This window comes from Canis aureus, chromosome 27, assembly GCF_053574225.1.
Source record: "Canis aureus isolate CA01 chromosome 27, VMU_Caureus_v.1.0, whole genome shotgun sequence".
Taxonomy (NCBI): Eukaryota; Metazoa; Chordata; class Mammalia; order Carnivora; family Canidae; genus Canis; species Canis aureus.
This window is the reverse complement of record NC_135637.1, coordinates 20,110,338-20,132,628: the sequence shown is the minus strand read 5'-3', so window position 1 is coordinate 20,132,628 and position 22,291 is coordinate 20,110,338. Positions and strand designations below refer to the sequence as shown.

Below are 22,291 nucleotides of genomic sequence, written 5' to 3'. Positions count from 1 at the left end.
TCAGGAGATGGGGATCACCCTGGATTATTCACGGGGTCCTGGCAAGAGGAGAGGTGACGATGGAAGCAGGGGTCCAAGTGACCCAAAGGGGGGCTGGAAGGGGGTCAGGAGCCGGTGCTGGAAGGGCGAGGACACGCACCCTTCTCCAGAGCTGCCAGTGCACTGAGTTCAGCCCAGTGGGACCCAGGTGGATTTCCAACCTTTAGGAACTGTCGGATTGTAACTGGGTGTCATTTTAAGCCACTAGTCTGTGGTCGTTTGTCACAATAGCAAAAAGAAACCAACAGATGGTGATAAAAGGGACTTAGATGGGGCACCTGGGGGGCTTGGTTGGCTGAGCATCCTATTCTTGATTTCGGGGGGGGGGGTCATGATCTCAGGGTCGTGGGATCGGGCCCCGTGTTGGGCCCGGCGCTGGGCATGGATTCATGGATTCCCCCAACCCCCACCCATCCCCGTCCCCACCACCATGTTCCCTCTCTAAAAAGAAAAAAAAGACTAAGAGGTACTCCAGCTGTGTCATTTTGAGAATCTCTTAAAAAAAACAAACATTCTGTGGGGACCATACGCCTACAGCCAGAGGACCCAGGCCTGCTCAGTTACTGCACCACTGCAGCAGGCAGGAAGCACCCAGGGTGCAAGAGAGCAGTCTACACTGCACTGCATCTCAATCCATGTGGGGATTCACAGGGCCCTGTGCCAGTACGAGCGCAACCTTAAGACAGAAACAGAAACCATCAGACCCATACTGTAAAGCAACCAACACACCCAGGCCGGGGGGATCCGGCATTTGGTTAGGGAGTGCAGAGCTGGGTCGGGAGCCAGGGCCACACTCTACCAGGTGCTGGAAACACGCAGGCCTCGGCAGGTACCTCGCCGGAAGGCTCTCTCTGGCCTACCAGCCAACTGCCCCACGCTACCAGCGCCACCCAACCTCCTCTTCATCCCAGAGCCCTACAGATCCAGCCCTGGAATAAAGGACAGATTAGTCCAGCACCCCTCGACTCCACTTCATCCCAAGAAACAAAAAGGGAACCCAAATTCCCGAGGGGGAGGGGTTGTGGGCAGAATGAGGGGGACCTGCCTTCCTTCTGCAGGTGGGGGAGCTCCCAGAGAGGTGACACTTCGGGCCACAAGGAAGCCAAGGCTCCAGGCGCTCTGCCCTAGCAGGCACCTCCTCCCATGGGCTATCCTGCCAGTTCTCAGGACAGCCGTGACCAGTCTCCCCTCAAGTCTCACCCAGGTCCCATCCTCCCCGCTACCTGCTCTGTTTGCTTAAAAGGCCTCCAGCTCCAGCACCTTTGAAAATAGCTCCCCTACCCCTGGCCCAAACCAGGGCCTTACACAATCCAGCTCACCCAATTTCATCAGCGATGCCTGGCTTTGCTGTTTCCAACATTTCTACTCAGAAACAGGTCACCAGATCCCTGGCAAGATGCTACAGCCAGCCCACAGGAACGTTCCAGGAAAAACACAGAGGCAGAAGCAATGCTGGTGGTGACACACGCTTGCCCAAAGTGTCCTCTGGGGAAAGATGCGGGCAGCGGGGGAGGGAGAGCCAGCATGGACTCACTGGGAAATGACAACTGAAAAGAGAAAGAAACTGGGACAAGATGCGAAGTAGCAAAAACAGGGGCACCTGAGTGGCTCAGTGGTTGAGTGTCTGCCTTTGACTCAGGCTGTGATCCCAGGGTGCTGGGATCAAGCCCCGCATCAGGCTCCCCGCAGGGAGCCTGCTTCTCCCTCTGCCTATGTCTCTGCCTCTCTCTGTGTCTCTCATGAATAAATAAAATCTTAAAAAAAATAAAGAAAGAAAGAAAGAAAGCGGAAACAAAGAACGTGTGTGTCTGGCGGTAGAGATGGTTTCTGAGAGCACAGATGGCCGCTGGCTCCAGCAGACAGACTTGGGCTTCAGACCCAGCTCCAGGGGAACGTCCTGGAGCTGCTCGCATGGCCACTTGAGGTCCCTTGTGTCTGTGAGCCAGGAACCCAGGCTCACATCCCAGAAAGAGGCTCCATCACCGACGAGGCCCAGCCCAGCAGTCTCCAAGCTCCCAAGAGAAAATGCGAGAAAAAGTAAGCCCCCAAGCCCCCTTTCCTGGCTGTGACACAGTGAGCCTGCAGCACCAGCAGCCTTCATCTCTGGGAAATGTTTAGCAGGCATTTCATACAGAAACAACACCACAGGGTGCCTTGAGAGCTTACATTTTCACAGAATCAAATTTACCCTGAGTTTGCATTTGCTCAACAGAACCAAAACTAACTTCCTTGAAAGAATCAAAGCTCTTAACTTGCTGGAGTTATCGCTGCTTATTCAAGGGAAAGAAGCCCCGTGTGCTGCCTCCTCTGGTGTCCGCCGGTGGCTGGTGGGTGCTACATGCTGGGCCACTCCGGACATGCAGGGTCACCTCACCATCCCATTCAATTCAGCAACCATCTGTTGAATGTTGGGCACCTCCTCAGAGCAAGGTGTCATGTGGACAGAGATGTGCGGGTGTGAACAGGAAGCTATTCTTTTTTTTTTTTTTTTTTTTACAGGAAGCTATTCTTGACGGCATGCAGTGACATGCTGAGCACGACACAGGTGGTGAACGGGATGCTCCTGGGACACAGGGATGCTCCTGGGACACAGATCGACGAACTTGCTTGGGACAAGTGGGAGGGGGCATTCAGGACACATTTCCAGGGTGGAATTAACTAGGGCAGCCCTGGTGGCTCAGTGGTTTAGTGCCGCCTTCAGTCCAGGATGTGAATTTGGAGACCCGGGATCGAGTCCCATGTCAGGCTCCTTGCATGGAGCCTGCTTCTCCCTCTGCCTCTCTCTGTGTCTCTCATGAATAAATAAATAAAATATTTTTTTAAAAAAGGAATTAACTAGACTCAGTGGATAAGAGGAAGAAGAAAACGGGGTATGGTTCTAGAAGTTTCTTTTTTGTTTGTTTTTTTGTTTGTTTGTTTGTTTTTTTTGGTTCTAGAAGTTTCTATGTGGCTAACTAGGTCAGCAAAGCAGCATCACCAGAGAGAGGACATGAGGAAGAGCAGGTCTCAAACCTGGGCTGGTAAAGTTATTCAATAAACAGTCACTGAGTGAAGGAGAAGAAATGGGGCTGTTTTTTGCTTTGTTTTGAAAGTAGGCTCCACACCCAACGTGCGGCTTGAACTCACGACCCTGAGATCAAGAGTCGCATGCTCTACCAACTGAGCCAGCTGGCCGGGGGACTGTTTTAGACAATAAATATACAGCCCCCACGTGCTGGAAGCCTGGTGAGTCCATAATCAGTTGAAACACCATTTTACATCTTATTTCCCTTTATAATAAAAGAACATTGTAAATTTTTCTTTCTTTCTCTCTCCTTTCTTTTTGGTTTAGGATACAGGAAAATTGAAGCTCAATTTAGGTTCCCAAACCAGCCAAGCGAACAGAAACTGGCACTAGCCCTTCTACCTAATTCTTGGCCTGCCTCCCTCAATTCTTCTCCCCTTGAACCTTCCCCCATAAACCCACTTTTTTGGGGGGTGGGCAAAAAATTCTTCAGGAAAAAAATATTAGAAATTACTAAGCACTCACTCTAAGCCAGATTGGGGCTCAGGAGTCTACCTGGCCCCTCCCACTCCACCTGTGTGGCTGTTAAGCAAGAAACTTAACCTCTGGCTTCAGATTCTTCATCTAAAAACTGAAAAGAGGGCAGCTCCGGTGGCGCAGCGGTTTAGCGCCGCCTGCAGCCCGGGGTGTGATCCTGGAGACCCAGGATCGAGTCCCACATCGGGCTTCCTGCATGGAGCCTGCTTCTCCCTCTGCCTGTGTCTCTGCCTCTATCACGCTCTCTCTGAATGAATAAATAAATAAATCTTTAAAAAAAATAAAATAAAATAAAAACTGAAAAGAATTTAAGTAACTACCTCAGAGTGTTGTGTGGAAAATGTGACATATAAGCAACTGGAAGTCAGTAATCCCCAAATGAGTCATCCCTGTTCTTATCACCATTTTATTTGGAAACATTAGTTGATACTATTATTTTGAATTTCACAACCTGCATATAATGTGTACATCTACTTCTCTGATCTCTCTGCCCATGTAAGCCCTGGATTCCCTTCTAGACCTGGAAACGGAGCACCATCCAGAGTAACAGAGCCAGGGATAGACGCACAGATCCAGCGGGCTTCAATCTTGGGAATCTTCAAGGGAAGCAAGCCTTGATTAACCTCCGTACCCCATTAGCCACCCAGACAAGAGTCCCGTTCATGTGGGATGGTGGCAAGATCAGAAGATGCAGCACAAATTCTCCCTAACTCTACAGCCCCAAGGGCAATTCAGTGACTGGGCCTCCGTTGGAAAAACAAAAGCAGTACTCGGGATACTGAATGACATCACAGATGTGAAAACACCTGCCAGCGTAACCCCAGACAGAGATGCTATGGGGACTCTGAGCTACGGCCCTGAATTCGGCGAGTCCTCCTGAGCCAGCCCTCCTGCCACCCCACGGCCATGGGCCTCCTCTCTCCATACCTCATCTGCCACGATTCCGGAGGGGTGGCTTGCAAATCCCCTGGCCCCATGAAACACAGGAGGAGATTATAGAGCAGGAGGACTAATTCAGAGGAGCTTGGGGAAAAGTCTGTTTCTACTGCCAGCTGTCTTGCCCAGAGTAAATCTGTGTCTGTCATATTAGTAAGATTTTGAGGGAATATAGGAATAACAGGAAAAGCAAATTATGCCGTCTGTCTTTGGGCAGGAGAAGCCCCAGCACACAGCCACATCTCAGGACAACTGTTCTGAGGGCAGCACCTCTAAACTCTTCCTGCCCTTTGCTTATTTCCAACCTATCTCCTCAAAGAGAGGAGTTTGTTCACATCTACATGAATGGTACTGAAAGCTGAAGGGAGAGTGCCAGATGAGGTCCCTGAGAGCAGTGTGTGTGGGTGCGCAGGGCAGAAGGGTAGTTTAGGTCCTCAACAGCAGTATTCCCAACCAGAACAGGGCTTCCTTGCTTGCCAGCTGGGCTCCAAGAACAACTGCGTGGAGGGCGGAGGGAGAAGGGATCTGGAGCCAGCCAGACTTGGGACATGAATTCTAGTGCATAGATCAGTACTCCTGGAAAATCACTTAACCTCTCTCTGCCTCAAATTTCTTGACTGTAATAAAAATGACACCGGTGTTGATAACTATCATTTCTCCAGGACAAGGAGGCACCAGAATTTTTTTTTAAGATTTTACTTATTTATTTATTCATGAGAGACACACAGAGAGAGAGAGAGAAAGAGAGAGAGAGGCAGAGACATAGGCAGAGGGAGAAGCAGGCTCCATGCAGGGAGCCCCATGTGGGACTTGATCCCAGGACTCCAGGATTACGCCCTGGGCTGAAGGTGGCGCTAAACCGCTGAGCCACCAGGGCTGCCCAAGGCTCCAGAATTTGACATATACTACCTCACCTAAATCTTGCAAGCATTCTAGAAGCAAAATGGGGTCAGATTTGCAGGTGAAGATGTCCTTAGGGCTAGAAGGGCTGACAAGTGGCAAATAACACCTGAAGGCAAATAACACGCAACAAATTTCCATGCCCAGAGCGCCACTCACCCACTTCATCTTGAGTTCCCTGCATATTGCCACAGCCCAGGCACAGTACCCAAGATGCTGTGAACAGCACACTATTTTCTAAGCTGGAAAAGTAGCCCCAGAGCTCAGGAGATATGAAATGGCAACCAGAACGCTTGACTTCCTTAGGATGAAAAACAGGCTAGGAAAAAAAGCCAGAAAGGTTTACTCTTCCACAAGTTCTTTACTGAACAAATAATCTATTGGATATTTATACCATGTGCCACAGGGCTTGCCAGGCCCCAAGGATAGAGCAGGAACATCTTAAACATGAAATTACAGGGTGCCTGGGTGCCTCAGTCAGTTAAGCGTGGCCTTTGGCTAGGGTCATGATCCTGGAATTCTGGGACCAAGCCCCTCATTGGGGATCCCTGCTCATCTGGGAGCCTGCTTCTCCCTCTTCCTCTGCCCCTCCCCTCTGCTCATGCACTCACACTCTCACACTCCCTTCCTCAAATAATTAAAATCTTTTTAAAATTATTATTATAAATAAATAAATAAATAACCATGAAATTACAGATGTCAGCTGATGTCAAGAGATGAACACAAAGGCTCAAGAAAGAAAGAGCATACTCACTGGGACCTCAGGGTCCAGCAGAAGAGCTGGGCCCCAGCCCTCACTCTGCAACTCATTAGCTCCATGACCTGGGTCATATTATTTAACTCCCCCTAGTCAATGTGAGTTTACCAACTATACAAAAGGGTCTATAATTCTAGTACCCTCACCTCCCAGGTTTACTGTGAGATGCAGATGGCCTTGCACACGGTAAGCATCCTGCAAGCACTGACTATAACTACTAGCACAATGTCTGGCCTGCAGGAAGCATGACACCCATCCACCACCGTTACTGTTATTCTAGGAGTTAAATCTGCACGGTAGGCCTCATGCTGGATGAAAGATACCTCCAGAGCATTTTCTGGGTTCCAGGACCTGCCCGGGAGTTCCTGGTTTGGAATCTCAGTACCTCTGGCTATCACTGTCACTGCATATCCAGGAGCAGCTGGCAGACCACTATCGGGGGCTGCTGAAGTTGGAACTCTCACCTGGGCCTTCGGGAAGCGATGCTCCTTGTCTACCTGGGCTGCAATGGGAACCAGCTCCTTTTCAGCAAATTCCCGGCATGTCTGACGCAGCATCTGGTGTGTCTCAGGCAGTTCCACAGACTGGTAGACAGTATGGAACTGACGCCAGTCCCGAGGACGCAGAGCTGCCCGCAAGAACAGGTGTTAGAGGAAGGCGAATGCAGAAGGTCCTGCTGCATGATCACCATCATAACAGACTGAGTGGGCCTTCCCCAGGCATGATCCCAAACATTTCCAGTTGTTGCTATGGAGTGAATAGAGGCCAGGAATACTGCCTAACACTCTACAATGTCCAGGACAGACTCCACAACAAAGAATTATTGGCCCAAAATGCCAATAGCACTGCTGTTTAGAAACCCACCAACTGAATGCTTACTCCACTTGCTGTGCACTTTGCACACAACTATCCCACTCAATCTTCAGTATGACACCATATTAAGACCACAGTTTTGGGATCCCTGGGTGGCGCAGCGGTTTGGCTCCTGCCTTTGGCCTAGGGCCCGATCCTGGAGACCCAGGATCGAATCCCACATTGGGCTCCCGGTGCATGGAGCCTGCTTCTCCCTCTGCCTGTGTCTCTGCCTCTCTCTCTCTCTCTCTCTCTGTGACTATCATAAATAAATAAAAATTAAAAAAAAAAGACCAAAAAATAAATTAAAAAAAAAAAAAAAAAAAAAAAAAAGACCAAGGATCTTAAGTTCAAGGATCTTAAGTTCACTGAGCCTCCGTTCCTAGAAAATGTGGAGGCCAGCAGTATTCAGCTCCTTAGGGTTCGAGGGTTTTTTTTTTTTTTTTTTTTAATTTTTATTTATTTATGATAGTCACACAGAGAGAGAGGGAGGCAGAGACACAGGCAGAGAGGGAGAAGCAGGCTCCATGCACCGGGAGCCTGACGTGGGATTCGATCCCGGGTCTCCAGGATCGCGCCCTGGGCCAAAGGCAGGCGCCAAACCGCTGCGCCACCCAGGGATCCCGGGTTCGAGGGTTAAAGAGATGCTGACTGCGCACTCAGCACAGGGCCTCGCAGAGACAGCCCTCCGTGGGGGTCCCCCTACTGCTGTCCTGCAGGCAAAGGAAGCCCTGGCCACATGTGTCACTGCTGCTACAGTGGGAGAGAAGTAAGCTGGAAACGTGCAATACGAAATCATCCACAAGCCCTGACATTCACTGAGCGCCATTTGACAGGCGCCGGGCGGAGTGTTTCACACAGCCCACTCCGGCGATCTCCTCCCGGTGGCTCCGTGAGGATAGTGACGCGTCGCTGGGACCACTTTACACACAGGCCAAATGAGGCCGGCCGGCCGAGCGTCTCGCCAAGGTCACGGACCCTGAGTCCGGGTGCAGCTCCAGGCCTGGCTCGGGAGGAGGGGCGCCCCAAGTCCTCAGCAGGCGGCTGCTGAGCGAGGGCGGGGATCCGGGCGGGACCCGGGGACGCGCACGCGCCAGCAGCGGCCCAAGTGGGCCAAAGGCCGCGCGCGTGCCCGGAGGGGGTGCAGCCGGCCCCCCGCCGGCGCCGCAGGGGAGGGCCCGGCCGCCGGGACTCGCGCCCGCTGGCCCGCCCGGGCCGCCGCCCCGCTGTGCGGCAGCGGGAGCGCACTCACCTCGGCGGCTGGGGCCCCAGGCCCGAGCGAGCAGCGCGGCGGCCATGGACGCGGACAGGGCGCGGGGCTTCCCCTCGCCGACCTCGCGCGGTGAGCGCACGGGTTCCGGGCCGGGGGCGGGGCGGGGGCGGGGGCGGGGGAGGGGCGGGGCCCGGGCGGGGCGGGGCCGGGGCGGGGCCGGGGCGGGGCCTGGGCGGCCCTCAGGCCCTCTAGCCCCGGGGCGGGCTCCTCCCGGCCCCCCCCCTGCCGGGAGCGCGGGCTACGCTCTCTGTTCGCCGCGTCTCCGCGGTCGGTTCTCCAAACCCTCGGACCGTGGCCCGTCTCGCCTGAAGTCCAGTCCTGCGGCCGAAAATGCTCCCTAGGACCAACCGGCGGCTACCTCTCCCGCCCGGTGCCTACCGTGCCCTCGCGGCTCCGGCCGCGCGAGGAGGCCCCAACACCCCGGCTTGTTCCTGCCTCTGCGATTTCGCAGTCCCTGTTCCTCTACCTGGAATGACCCCCGCCCCCCAGGTCTCACACTGAGGCCTGCCCTGCCCTGCCCCACACATTCTTTATTCCTGGCACTCGGCATCTGACATTTTCTCCACTCCTCTCTTTGATCTGTGAGCTCCGAAAGGTACAAGGGTCTTGTCTTGCTCTGTTGCTCAGTATTCAGGCCCAGGGAATTGGGTTGCCTGGGAGGGAGATCTGTTCCTCCAGAAGCTGTCCCCGCCCCCACCCCGTATTCCACTGTAGTCCCATCTGTCTCACCCCCAGTTGTGGGGCAGGACCCCCAATGCCATGCATTTGGTCCTAAGCCTCCTTGTCAGGACATCACCCTCCCCAGGAAACTGGCGATTCCACTGCCCTGACCAGGGTCTTCCCTCAGAACAAGCAGGAGTCAGACTTCCACAACTTTCCAGGGCCCCACACATCCCTCTATCCCTAACTTAAACCGCTGTAACTCAGCCAGGCTTGCATCCCCAGCACTGACGCACATGCCAAAATTTGTCTTCCACCAAGACCTTGCTCTCCTTCCCAGAGATCAATGAAAAGATGCAGCAGAATCCTTAATATGTTACCTCTCATCTAAAAGAGAGCCTCTACATCCTCAGTACTTTAAACCCAAACAAGTGGTTGTGGTTGGCCAATGCTCCCGGGCCTTCCTTAACCTTTCCACTGCCCACCTGGGTGCCAGCCCTGGGGGAAAGAAGAAAGGAAAAAAGCAGGGGAGGGGGATATCAGTGAGCAGGCACAGGCCAATGATTGCTTTGGCTGCCACAGACCATCTCAACCAGACTTAAAAATTCTATTGTACGGTCGCCTTAAGGAGGTTAGTGTTCTATTAAAAGTAGACCAATTTCCCTGTTGGAGACAGAAACCATTCAAGGGTTTCAAGGGAACTGGTCTTTGCCAGCACCAAGAAGCTGAAGGAACTCTGGAGGGGGTGGGGGAGGCAGAAGCCCAGTACCAGGACTGTGACAGGGTAATAAAGCTGTCTGCTCATCCAGGTGAATTCCACCACAGTTGAGGCACACCTCAGTAACTCTGATGTTAAAATACTACAAAAATTTTTAATTTCCAAAGCCTCCCAGCAAAACAAAGCAAAAATATTAAACCTTAGAGCCCAATACTGTCCCCTGCTCACCCTAAAAACCAGCTATACTCATTATCTAGAGAAAGGTAAAGAAACTCAGAGCCAGGACGCCTGGGTGGCTCAGGGGTCTGCCTTCGGCTCACGGCGTCATCCCGGGGTCCTGGGATCGAGTCCCAAATCAGGCTCCCCATGGGGCATACTTCTTCTTCTGCCTGTGTCTCTGACTCAGTGTGTCTCTCATGAATGAGTGAATGAAAAAAAAAAAAAAAAAAAGAAACTTGGAGCCCACCCCTACCCCACCCCTGGCTCCCCCCAGCAACCCACGGGGCCCAGTCCAGGGACAAGAGGGGACACATGTACTGTGAAAAATCTTTTATTACTGTCTCTTGTGGCAAAATAACATTTTATACAAATAAGTCACCTAGTTTACTTTGGACACAAAGACAATACAAACTGGAATGAGGATCTTAGGTGAAAGGGAAAGAGGACTTTGGAAGAACAAATCAGGTCACTGACGTTTCTTATATTCTGTGAAAAATAGATTTACAGGGGAAAAAATAGACTTTCACAACTTCAATGACTTTACATGATCCTTTTTAAAACAAGGGGTAAATTCGCCTCCACCACACCCTTCTTGTGGTGAAGATATTCAGTAACGTGGAATGTGAGGAAATGAATTGACGATCAGGCTCTTGCACTAGGTACACCAGCACCTCTGTATCAGAAATCCTCGTGTCCTGGCAAGGACTCTATGCTGTGGTTCTGGGGACAAACTGTCTCCAGTCCCCAAACCTCACGGCTATCATGGTGACAACAGCCACCAAAAGAAAGTGACTTGACAGAGGGAAAAAAAAAATACTCTGGGAGCCTACTGGGGGTGGCAGGACACACACTAAGGCAAGACTCGCCCAACTTGCCCATTACACACAGCCTAGTGAATCCACTCCAGAAATGAAATCCACTTCACCTGGAAAAACCAGGTCAACGATTCCCGGTCACTGCCATTTCAAGAATCGCCAGTCCATGGTTAGCCCCAACTTCCCTTCAATCACTGCCCCCATCTGAGAATCAGATGGCCCAAAGGCTGAAGGTGTCTTCAGGGAGTTCTGCATGCCTCTGCAAACTGCTTTCTCTGCAAGGTATCTTTGAGCCAACACTTACAGAGAGGGTGGCCTATGACTACTTTTACTGGTTATTTCTTCTGTTTGCTCTGTTGGACAGAACGAAATCAACAGGCATCTATCTTCTTTGGATAAGCAAGAAGGGCACTTTAGCCCAAAGGCTACACAGGAAGAGAAAGCTGCTCTTCCTGGAGATTCCAAGGCAGAAGGACAGAAGCAGGACAGGAGAGGAAGAGGCGCAGGCATCAGGCCCTGTGGCACTGGTGGGCCTGCCAGTCTGCTGGAATGTGCTCGTGTCCCTCCAGGAGCTGCCACTTAGATGCTGGCTCTGAACAGTAGGCGGGCTCTCCTGCGCAGGTCATTTTTTTCCCTCCCACTGTAGCACCGTCAAGACAACTGCTATCAACAGTCCAGATTCCTTAATAACACGGCCTCCCGATTCAACTTCTGATTGCTTCAGCTACTTTCAGAGAAAGCAGGACCTTCCAATTCTCTCCCCAGTTCAGGTACAAAAGCTTGAATTCCAAATACACCCTGGTTAACACCCCGGAGTGATAATGCTTCTCAAGATTTCCTGAGTAGAGAGATGCAAGAATCCAGACTCCCAGGTACAGAACACCAGACTTTCTGGAGCAGATAGCATAGCCCTGTCCTCCTGGGCACATACTGAGCACATGGCCTCAAATGGTCTCCAATGAGACTAAGGCAAGCTAAGGGGGAAGAGGATACAGCACTATTCAAGCCAAAATGTCTGCCACCTATACCCTCCCACCTAGCAAAGGCTAACACTGCATATTAGAAGAGACAGCCCACTAGTCCATAAGATGTGGCTGCCCTGGGACACATTCCAAGACACACTCTATTGAGCAGAACTCAACAGTTCCAGAAACCACATCCTAGATAATAATATCAAATAGTTGAAAATCTCCCAGTTATGCTGCTGTCCCATAGAGAAACAGTGATTCTGAGGCTTGATATGCACACACAAATATGCCAGAGGGGCCACGAGGAGAAACAGAGGGTCAGGAGGCAGTGCTGATGTCTGTCCACAGATGAGGAGGGAAGGATGGCAATGCAGCTTTCCCCATCAGCATGTGGGACAGAGCCACACATAAGGCACCTGGATTTGTAGTTGACTCCAGTTCTGAGATTCACTTGGTCTGGTGATGAGTAACTCATCTGCAGGGTGCCTGGTCTCTTCCCTCCCTCAGTGGTTGCATCCGTGCCAGCACAGAGGAGGAAGAGTTTTCCCAGTGAGAAAGCTGCCAGCATCTGGCAGAGCCCAAACTCTGGCCTGGCACAGAGCACTGGGCCAAGGTTCAAGGCCGCTCACACTCTAGAGTCCAAACAGGGAGCAATACTGATTAGCAAAGGTGCAGGGGGCTTCTGTGGTAGAGTGCTGGCCCTTCCAGCCTGGGCCCTGTGGGGCCTTTGTCCCAAGCATCTTGGGAGACTGCTCTCCTTCAGTTACTATGATGCTTCACAGTGACTATTCCCGCATACCCGGGCCCTTCCTCCTGCTCCCTTTTGATCAGTGCTAAACCCTGGCCACAGCAACAGTCCTATCAGAGGGTCAGCCATGGCCAGTTAAACAACCGGCCAGAGCTGAGGAAGTGACAGACTATCCAGTGAGAGCCTGAGGATGAAAGTAGCCCCCAAGCATGTGCAGGGAAGGTTATCTGAAAACACCTTTCAAGAGCCACCTCAGCCTAGTTCATTCATCCTTTCCAAACAACTGAAAGCATTCCAACTAGCAGTATGAAGGATCAGAATATGCATAACAGGTCTGACCCCCCAGGATGGTTCCAGAAACTACTTCAGAGGAAGGCAGACAGGAAAATCCTCCTAAATAAGAAATCTACAAAGAGTTTTAGAGGCAAATCCCCATCAAAAGCCAATCCTGCAGGCTCTCCTGTGTAGAGAAAATCCAATCCCTCCTTTAAGTAGCTGCTGATTTGTAACTATACCCGGCCCCAACATGAGCCAGATTAGCCCCAGGAGCCTGTTTAATACTATCAGAAGTCTAACCACCATCACATATGCTGGGTACACGACTGACATCTTATAAAACATCCCTGAAAGAAGACTAGAGGAAAAAAAAAAAAAAAAAAAAAAAAAACCCACAAAATACGAAGCCTGCTATGGCCTCAAGAGAGCCTACTGTTCCAAGAACACAAAAACTGATAGTCTATTTCAGGAGATACTCAAAAGTTAGGAGTCAGGACAAGCAGAGCAAGCTCATCTTTCCTCCAAAATGGGATCAGGAAGGCACTGCCAGGCTGAAACCTTGCTGTATCCCCAGGAGGGCTGGCAGAGGATCCTGGAAGTCAGGCAGAGAAGCTGGCCTCTCCATGACCTGCAGCCCTACTGGCCCCCAGTGCCTCCCCGCCTTGGCACCCCTCCATCATCCCCTTACTTTCCAGTTGCTTTAGAACTACACACAAACTGAGGTCAGACTATGCTGAGAACAACACTGTGAGAGGAGGAATCGCCTAGAAGAGGCCTACCTTTCAGTTTCTCACAGTGCCCAGGAAGCCAGGGAGAAGCAGCTGACCTGCAAACTGACCGGCCAGAGCCTCCTCAGCCCGACATGGCTGTGCCTGCAGAGACCCAGGCTCATCAGCACAGCCAGCAGGCATCTAGGACTACAGGAAAATAAACTTTCTTTTTCCTCTGGACTCCAGGAGCCTTACCCTAATCCTTCACTTTACTCTAGTACCTCTGTGACCTACAGGGCAGGGAAAAGGGAAGAAAAAATACTGGGGAAGAAAACACAGCACTGCTTGGCACCTCTCGAGCACAGGAAACTACCACGCCAGCCTTGGCTTCCTAGGACCAGGATCTAGATGTGTGTTGACCAACAGGTTCAACCATCTCCATGTGCCAGGGCCTTGGACCACAGCAAAGCAGCTCCCCGTCCATGCCTGCAGCAGTCACTGGCCTCCATTATAGGCATAATCAGCCTTGTTGTGCATTATCAGCTTGTTGTCAACAAAGTAGAAGCTGTCGGAACGGGTCTCATAGGGATTTTCAATCATCAGACGAACTGCAAGTCAGAGAAACAGAAACAGCAAAGACTTATGTGAGTCTGCCCCACTGGCCAGGTGGGAAAAAAACATATATGCCCTCTTAATTCGAGAACATAGGAGTATACTCTGTCAGGACAATGAGGTCAGAACAGAGGCAGCCAGGCTTGGAGAGAACTACAGAGGCCCCCAAATTAAACACGATACCCACTTCAATATAAGGATGCAATCAACTGACATGGCACTTCTTGTGCATCTCCAGCCTGGACGCTTACTCAGAACCCCAGGGAAACAGGATTATGCCTTTGCCAACGTGGACCACCGCACTGTTTTTTCAGGACTTCTGGTCTGTTCCCCACTTCTAGACTCCAGTCCAAATTCCAAAAGCTGTGCCTCCCTGTGCCCACTTCCCATGGGCACCCCTGACAACCAAAAGAACCAGAGGTGTGCATGAGTGTGTGTGGCGGGGGAAAGAGCAAGGAAACTTTTCCATGGATGACTCAGGGTATTAAGTCGCAAATGATCCAGCAAAAATGGTCTGCTTGTCTTGGGATCCAGATTTAAATCTTCTGTTTGTTCAAGCAATTGCCCAGACCTCTTTAGCCATACTAGAGAGTAAAGATAATTAACAGTCAATACCTCTGATCAATTTGGAGTTAATGATCACATGCTATTTTGGTTCCTCTAGAGGCAACATGCTTGTTTACCACAGTTCTCAAAAGATGAAACGGATTATTTAAAGTCCTTTGAACCTAAGTTATTTGGTTTTATCCAGAATATTGACCTCCACACTCTTTCAGCTTATTTAGTTTCAAGAAGAAAAGTTCTATTGCCTTGGGGAAGAACTTGAAATACTATACATAATCTTTTCTTGCAAGTACCTATATATTCTGGCCCAGCGGGGGAGCAGACCTCAAAACAGGATCAGATGCTATCATAAATAGCCTAATCCACATCAGCAATCCTCATATTACCTGGAAACAGCACTGTCAACATGGGTGGAGAATATTCTGGTTTTCGGAATGTAACAGTTTTAAATACCTGGGATTCTGAGAATATCAATCAGTATATGTAGATCTTTTCTACAACTCAGCCAAACTCCCCCCACTCATATTCACAGTTCACAGGATCCCCACTCATATTCTCATTGTTCTGGAGCCATTTTCCCTGATTACTAACAGAGAATGCTAACCCCAGAGAGTTCCACCAGAGTCACAGGAACTGATAAAGCCTGATCTTTCTCTCGATGAGTCCATCTCTTCCCCTGCTTCTCCCTCAGGTGCCTCCCCAGTTTTTCCTCCAGAGAACTATAGGATTACTGTTTCTAAGACATGGCTTCCATCCAGCCATGTGATGGCTCCCTATTTCCTGTGGATCTATTCTAACAGCACAGAATGAGAAAGATCTCTGATTCTAGTTAGCCCCCAGCTTCACTTTTCCCTCTAAGGAGAAAGTAGTGGGTGAACAAGGAGTGCTGGGCAGGAGCCAATGACTAGAACACAGTGGAAAACAAAGCCTAAGAGTGGCTCAGAGAGGAGCTCCAGCTAACTCTAGGCCCAGGGATTTTCATGGGCCTCCCCTCATCTCCCTGAGTCACCCCCTTTCCCGCAGCTTAAAGCGGATGGCCTGCATTATTAAAACCTTCAATGCTCTCATACAGGCAGAGTTTGAAACCCTAGACAGTGGCACTAGGAAATGAGAAGCCTGAAGTCAAATGCCTAGAGAGGTGGTGTCCTGTCACTACCTCCCTCCTCTGCCAAACGAGGGTGTTGGACCAGATGGACTCCAAGGTTTGTTCCTTCTAGCCCTAAAAATCTAGAATGGTATAGAAGTCAGGGGATACATACTGACATCCTCAGAAAGCTGGGGAAACTCATAGATATGTTCACAAGTGTTCCTACTGCTGGGGATGCAGAAGCCAAAATCGAAGTCAAAGTTTTTCAGCAAGCGTTCCCGGAAATAGTGCCGCTCAATCATCCGGAAGTTTGACACAGGTTTGTCTCCCACCGTGAACTCCACTCTGCAAAACAAATCTCTGTGAGCCCAACTTTGCCTCCTCCCTCCTCTAAAGCCAACCCAGAACACAACGGAGAATATTCTTTGTGGACAAGCAAGTGTTCTCCTCTCTAGAAATACTGGTACTCACGTGGCCCCGACTGTCCGGAGGCGGAGAAATGCTGGTGTGAATTGATAGCGGACAAAACGTCCTGCACTGATATCCACATCTCCACCTTCGTCGTCGTCCTCCTCCTCTTGGTCTGAAAGAACACACAGAATCTTGAGTGTACTGTCTTGGCCCCACCAGTCCAAACAGTACAACCAATTAACTGTACTAACACCCATGGCAGGATGGCCAATATTGACTGCGCACTCACTACATGCCAGGCTTTGGGCTAATCACTTCCCAGAATCCTCAGAGCGACCCTATAGGGTGTCATCATCATCTCCATGTTACAGATCAGGATGCAAAAGCTCAGAGACGTTAAGTCACATGTCCAAGTCCCCCAAATAGTAAACGGAAGGAGCAGAGATTTGAACCAGGTCCATCTGACTCAAAGCTTATTCTCAAACACTAAGTTAATTACCTTTCATGTGGTCTAGGGGTGTGGGCATATCCTAAGAGTGAAGCCTGAAACACAAGCCTGGTACTAGGCCCCTGGCGATGAGGTTGCAGCATTAGCCAGCAACCAAAAGAATGAAACTACAAAGGTTGAAAACTAGTCAAAAGGCAAGTTCAAAGAATGCAAAAATTTCTGAGGCAGCAAAGACAAACCCCTGAGAATAATCTTGTTATTTAAACTCCTGGGCAGCCCCAGTGGCCCAGCAGTTTAGCGCCGCCTTCAGCCTGGGATGTGATCCTGGAGACCCGGGATCAAGTCCCACATCCGGCTCCTTGCATGGAGCCTGCTTCTCCCCCTGCCTGTGTCTCTGCCTCTCTTTGTGTGTCTCTCGTGAATAAATAAATAAAATCTTAAAAAAAAAATTTAAACTCCTACTGTTTTAGGGTACCGTAATGCCTATTCCAGGCCACCTGGAAACAGTGAGGTAGATGGGCAATGGACCAATGTGCAGGACCTGAATGAGGGCGAGTCTAGTCTATTCCTGAACCCAGAGAGTGGAAGTTTGTAAAATAATTCAGAGAACCATTCTAATGTGAAAAAGGAGATAGTTCCTAGTAGCTATCCAGTGTCCAGCAAAAATATTTTCTCCAGATATAGGCTAAATGTGGGTGCAACTTACATCTCTTTTAGCCCCAAACCTCTCTGCCTATGACAACCCCAAGATAATATGGGCAACCAGACTGAGCAGGGGTTCAGAGCCAGCCACTCTAGAGCCCTCACTCCAACAATGTGATTCAGAGAGAATCAGACCAAATCTCAAGGATTCAAATTCAGTAGAACAAGTGCTGCAGGAGGGTGCTGATTCAGTGGAGCATATTCTAAGCCAATCAAATCCTTAAAGGTAAAGCCTGGAGAAGTTGTACATCAAGGTACTTTTACAAGATCTGCAGCCAAGCTTCTTGATACAGTTCAATTTTGTACTGAAATGACTATTATAGGCCCAGCCTAATCCAAACCCACATATCTGAAGCAGCCCTGGGGTCCTCGAAACACCCAAAGTACTGAGACATGTTGCTTAGGGATGTGAATCCCACAGACCCAGGAGGCTATCTGGCCCTGATCCTCCCAATACCAGCTAAGTACCCACAAGTTGGAGCCATTAGGTACCTTGGCAGCACTAAATTATGAGAGCATAAAGGATACCAGGTGGGGTGAGAAGACCAGGGCTCCAGTCTTGGCTGTACAATGAACCTGAGCTGAGACCTTCTCAGAAAACTTTTACCTACCCGGGGTACTAATACCTGCCTTATCAAATTTACAGGTTCCGTCTTTTTATTTTTTAAGATTTTATTTATTTAGTCATGAGAGACACAGAGACAGAAGCAGAGGGAGAAGCAGGCTCCATGCAAGGAGCCCGTCACGGAACTCGATCCCAGGTCTCCAGGATCACACCCCAGGCCAAAGGTGGCGCTAAACCACTGAGGCACCCGGGCTGCCCTGACAGGTTCCTTCTGAGCAGCAAATCAGGTGGGAAGAGCTTTGCAAAAAGAATTATTAATAAAGATCATGGTGAATACTCTAGTCATCTGTGCTGGTAGTCTACCAACTAACGCCAGGGGGCGCTCTGTCTCTGGTGCTGAGCTCCAAGACTCACTTGTGGTCTCCTACCCAGTAGTGAGTCACCCAGGGGCTGCATCACAAGCACCGGAAGCGCCTATTCAAAGCTAATTTAAGGAATCCTAAGTAGTTCATAGGTCTGGGCTTTCTGTTCATCCCGCAAATGGCAAAGATTAAAATCCAAACTGGGACTTACAGGGAAATATGAGGCACTGTTTAAAGGGAAGTGAGGGAGAAGAAAAGGGAGCTTTCATCCTTCTACTTTAATTCTAAAGCTTCCTTTCCTGAGTGGAGGCAACATAAGAAGGAGCATAGGACCTTAGGAAAGTCAACTGGAAATTCTGGGCTTCAGTTTTCTCATCTGAAAAATGAGAGTAAAGCTCCTCACAGAAATGTTGAGGATTAGATGACCAGATGCCAACAGAAACATGTGTACAAACAACATATGGTAGACGCTCAACAAACGTGCTTTGGATCAGCACACCCGGCTTGCCAGGCTCCAGGAGGTACAAAAGTGGACATGCTGGAGTCCGGGCCGGAGGATGTGATGGTACACACAAATGAGCTTCAGAGATCTTCTCAAGTGGCTGCTACAATACTGAGGCCTACCTGAAACACAAGGTTTGGCAATCTCAAAGAGCACTGTCCCTGTCTCCAAGTCTCGGATTTTGAAGCGAGTGAAATCAATACTGTAGATGTTATCTTCGGGTTTACATAAATAATCTGAAAAATGAGAGAGACACACACACAGATGCTATTAAACAATCCTCCAAAACAGTTCTTTCTTTCTGAAGTTTTAAAGCAAATGCAGGGGTTTTTTCTTACACGATTTACTTAAAAGAGACCCCAAAACTTCCTCTTATAAGCAAAAGTTGTGTGAAGCAAATAAGGGGATGGAAGAAAGAAAAAAAGTGCATGGATTTGGTTTGGATGAAAGATTATCATAACACTTTTAGAAACAGGGATAATGTAAGGGGCTTCCTTTGGAAATACCCCCAAAATGGCCTATATAACTTCCATGATCTATTAACTTGGATGTCACAACAGGACAGAATTTTTTTTTTATAAATCCATTTTAAAACATTTATGCTGGGCAGCCCTGGTGGCTCAGCGGTTTAGTGCCGCCTTCAGCCCAGGGCCTGTTCCTGGAGATCTGGATCAAGTCCCACGTCGGGCTCCCTGCATGGAGCCTGCTTCTCCCTCTGCCTGTGTCTCTGTCTCTCTCTCTCTCTATCTCTCATGAATAAATAAATAAAATCTTTTAAAAATATAAATAAATAGGGGATCCCTGGGTGGCTCAGTGGTTTAGCACCTGCCTTCAGCCCAGGGCGTGATCCTGGAGTCCCGGGATCAAGTCCCACATCAGGCTCCCTGCATGGAGCCTGCTTCTCTCTCTGCCTGTGTCTCTGCCTCTGTGTATGTGTGTATTTCTCATGAAAAAATAAATAAAATCTTTTTAAAAATTATTAAAATATATATATAAATAAATAAAATAAAATAAAACATTTATGCTGATCTAAAGGCTAATATATTGCTTGTTTGCCAGCCATGAGTATTGTACAGCAGAGATCAGCAAATGTTTTCTGTAAAGGGCCACATCATAAATAATTTAGATGTTGGGGCCACACGGTCTGTCACAACTGCTCAACTCTGTCACTGTAGCAAAAGCAGCCACAGACAACCTGTAAATAAATGAGTATGGCTATAGTTCAATAAGACAATTTACAGACACTGAAATATGAATTGCATATTACCATGTGTGGCAGGATTTCTTTTTTTCCCCAACTTTTTTAAAAATGTAAAAATCATTCTTAGTTTGTGGACTGAACAAAATCAGGCAGTAGGCCATACCTGCAGAGGTGACAGGGCAGAACTTGCTGAGAGGGCACTGGGCCAAAGGGAAGTGGAAGCCATGACAACCTGAGCAGCTAGTCAATCTAGTACTGATCACAGAAAACCTCCCTGATTTCTTTCTACGATGACTCCTAACAGCATCTTCTCCACAACTCACTTGAGCACTTTTTCTTACATTGGCTGCTTGTGTTAGTTGTTCCATGTTTTTCACAAGCTGTCTCTCCAGTAATATGGCAAACTTGAGAGCTGCTGATTACTTTGTAAATCCTCAAAAGACTGAGAATGGGTTCTATACCTTTAGAGGGTACTCAATAGGTAACTAGGTGAACGAAACAGACTTGAACAAAATCCAGAGATCACCAAGCTCTGACCTGGGGCTTTCTCCAGTAGGATGCTGGGATGAGTTTGAGCAAGAGCACCAATCCCAAGTTCCTACACACGACCTGAGTGCCCACTGAGAACGCTGCTTAGGGCCAGGCATTAAAACGGCCTGATTCACTCTTGGTATCAGGAGAAAGCAGGAGGCTAGAAAGTTCAGGTGATGAGGACTTCTGGACCTTCAGAGTCTCGAATGAAAACGGGGTCAGAAGAGAAGCAGTGTTTTCACAGCATTTCAATAAACTGAATAGCAAGATCTTCTAAAGATATACTCAGGCATGCAAAGGACAGGCCCAACCCAAACGGTGATGGAAAGTGGGGACATCGAAATACCCAGAATCAAGTTAAACCTATCAGGAGATGGGAATTCCTTTTCATACAGGGTGGACCAAGGCCCATTGTGTAAACTCCTACCCCCAAATCACTGCAGCTGCCACCAGCTACCCGAGGTACACCTGAGAGAGCCCCAGGCTGACAGCCATTCAGCAGGTAACAAGTGGCAGCCTTAGATCCATGGAGGGAGTGCTGGTGCCACAGGGTTAGAAAGCTGGAGGAGAGCAGGGATGAGTAGGGCAAGCAGGATCTAAACGGGGGTAGTGTGGGGGGAATAGCAGCAGGAGAAAAAGACAAGTCAGGGCTTGGCTTGGCAGAGAACATAAAAAGGGAGGAGAGCCAGGACAGGGGGTGGGCAATGTGTTTCCTCCCACCCCTCCTTATTATCAACAAAACGGTGTAGGGTGGTTGCATTTTACACAAGAAATGCGTTTCTTAAACCCTGACACATTAATTCACTAGAACAAATGTCAAAGGCAGGATTCACATTTTGAACTGTGTACATAAACTGAAACTTTATTAACATGTTTTCTAGTGTGGCAGTTTAAATCTGCGTGAAGTGCCACGGCAATATGTTTGAGGAAGGAGCCCCTCCCCCCCCCCCCGCACACAAAGGGGCAAGGCTTGGGACCAAAGGAGTAAGGGGGCCAAGGCAGGCGGGAGAAGGGGGTGTCAGGGGGCGGGGTGCAGGGAAAGCAGACAGAGAAAAGCAGGTAGGGGTCTCGGCGGGCAGAGACTGCAGAGGTTGGGAGGGGCCGGCTGAGGAGCCTGGCTGAGCAGGAGCTTCACGGATACCTTTGGGCCTTCCCGGGCGAGGGGGCAGCGGTCCCACTTAACCAGGGACAGGAGGGTCCGGTTACGCTGAGGGGGCTCCCTAACCAAACGGATCCGGCTGCGGGGGGCGGCCCGGCCTGGAGGCCCAGCTGGGGCCCGCCCAGAAGCCTGGCATGGCCGGGCACAGGGGAGCGCGGTCCAGCTCAAGGAGTACCCCTTCCCAACCAGGTCTGGGCGACGGTGGGGGGCGCAGAGCTGCCCGGGGAGCGGCGGGCGACGCGGCCTGGCCGGCCGAGGGAGGCCTGGGTGGACCCCCGGGCAGGTCAGGCGGCGAGCGGCCGGCTCCGCTGAAGGCGGTTAGGGGCCCAGGGCAGGGCGCGGCCCGGCCGGCACTCACTCTCGGTGACCCGGCTGAGGCGCAGGACGTGCTCGGGCCGGATGGTGTCCAGGGCCAGCAGCTCTTGCTCCGTGACGGCCGCCCCGATGCCGTCCTCCGCCGCGTGGTGGGGCGCCTGCCGCCGCGCCTTGAGGCGGTTCAGGACGCCGCCGCCCGCCTTCTTCTTCTCCTCCTTGGGGGCCACCAGCCCGCCGGGCCCAGCCGCCGACCCCGCGGCCGCAGCCTTCGGGTTTGACCCGCTCATCGCTCCGCCGCCAAGATGGCCGCCGCCTCCGCAGCGCCGTAACTATGGAGAGCGGGGGCGGGGCCCGGGGTGGCGCCTGGGGGCGGGGCGGGGGGCAGCCGCCTGCTCGCCAGCTTGGTCCCAGCCCTAGGGC

The 22,291-nt window shown here is 50.5% G+C and overlaps 2 protein-coding genes across 4 annotated transcripts in view; both read right to left on the bottom strand.

Moving 5' to 3' along the window:
• The window catches only part of ACADS (acyl-CoA dehydrogenase short chain), a 37,523-nt gene extending 29,127 nt beyond the window's left edge, over positions 1-8,396 (bottom strand). For both annotated transcript variants that reach the window (XM_077875931.1, XM_077875930.1), the window contains exons 1-2: positions 8,278-8,396; positions 6,638-6,801 (exon numbers count right to left, since the gene is read on the bottom strand). In XM_077875931.1, the coding sequence (XP_077732057.1) occupies positions 6,638-6,801; positions 8,278-8,323 (210 nt within the window). In that variant the 5' untranslated portion in view covers positions 8,324-8,396. The remainder of the gene's footprint in view (positions 1-6,637; positions 6,802-8,277) is intronic.
• A 1,814-nt stretch (positions 8,397-10,210) lies between these two features.
• UNC119B (unc-119 lipid binding chaperone B) lies at positions 10,211-22,189 on the bottom strand. Of its 2 annotated transcripts, XM_077875928.1 has the most exons (5): positions 21,915-22,187; positions 18,788-18,901; positions 16,147-16,258; positions 15,848-16,020; positions 10,211-14,020 (listed from the first exon to the last, which is right to left on the bottom strand). In XM_077875928.1, exons 1-5 carry the CDS (start codon positions 22,156-22,158, stop codon positions 13,908-13,910), a joined length of 756 nt encoding a protein of 251 aa, XP_077732054.1. In that variant the 5' UTR covers positions 22,159-22,187; the 3' UTR covers positions 10,211-13,907. The 2 variants fall into 2 exon arrangements, with proteins under 2 accessions (XP_077732054.1, XP_077732055.1); XM_077875929.1 differs by lacking the exon at positions 18,788-18,901 and having other exon boundaries at positions 21,915-22,189.
• Positions 22,190-22,291: the final 102 nt, after the last annotated feature.

What these genes read in the sequence shown, in the direction of transcription:
- UNC119B (XM_077875928.1), bottom strand. Translation starts at nt 22,158, where the DNA reads ATGAGCGGGTCAAACCCGAAGGCTGCGGCCGCGGGGTCGGCGGCTGGG. An exon ending in CCTCAGCCGGGTCACCGAGA is followed by an intron (nt 18,902 to 21,914) that starts GTGAGTGCCGGC and finishes CTCATTTTTCAG; the next exon opens with ATTATTTATGTAAACCCGAA. An exon ending in CTCCGGACAGTCGGGGCCAC is followed by an intron (nt 16,021 to 16,146) that starts GTGAGTACCAGT and finishes TTTGTTTTGCAG; the next exon opens with AGTGGAGTTCACGGTGGGAG.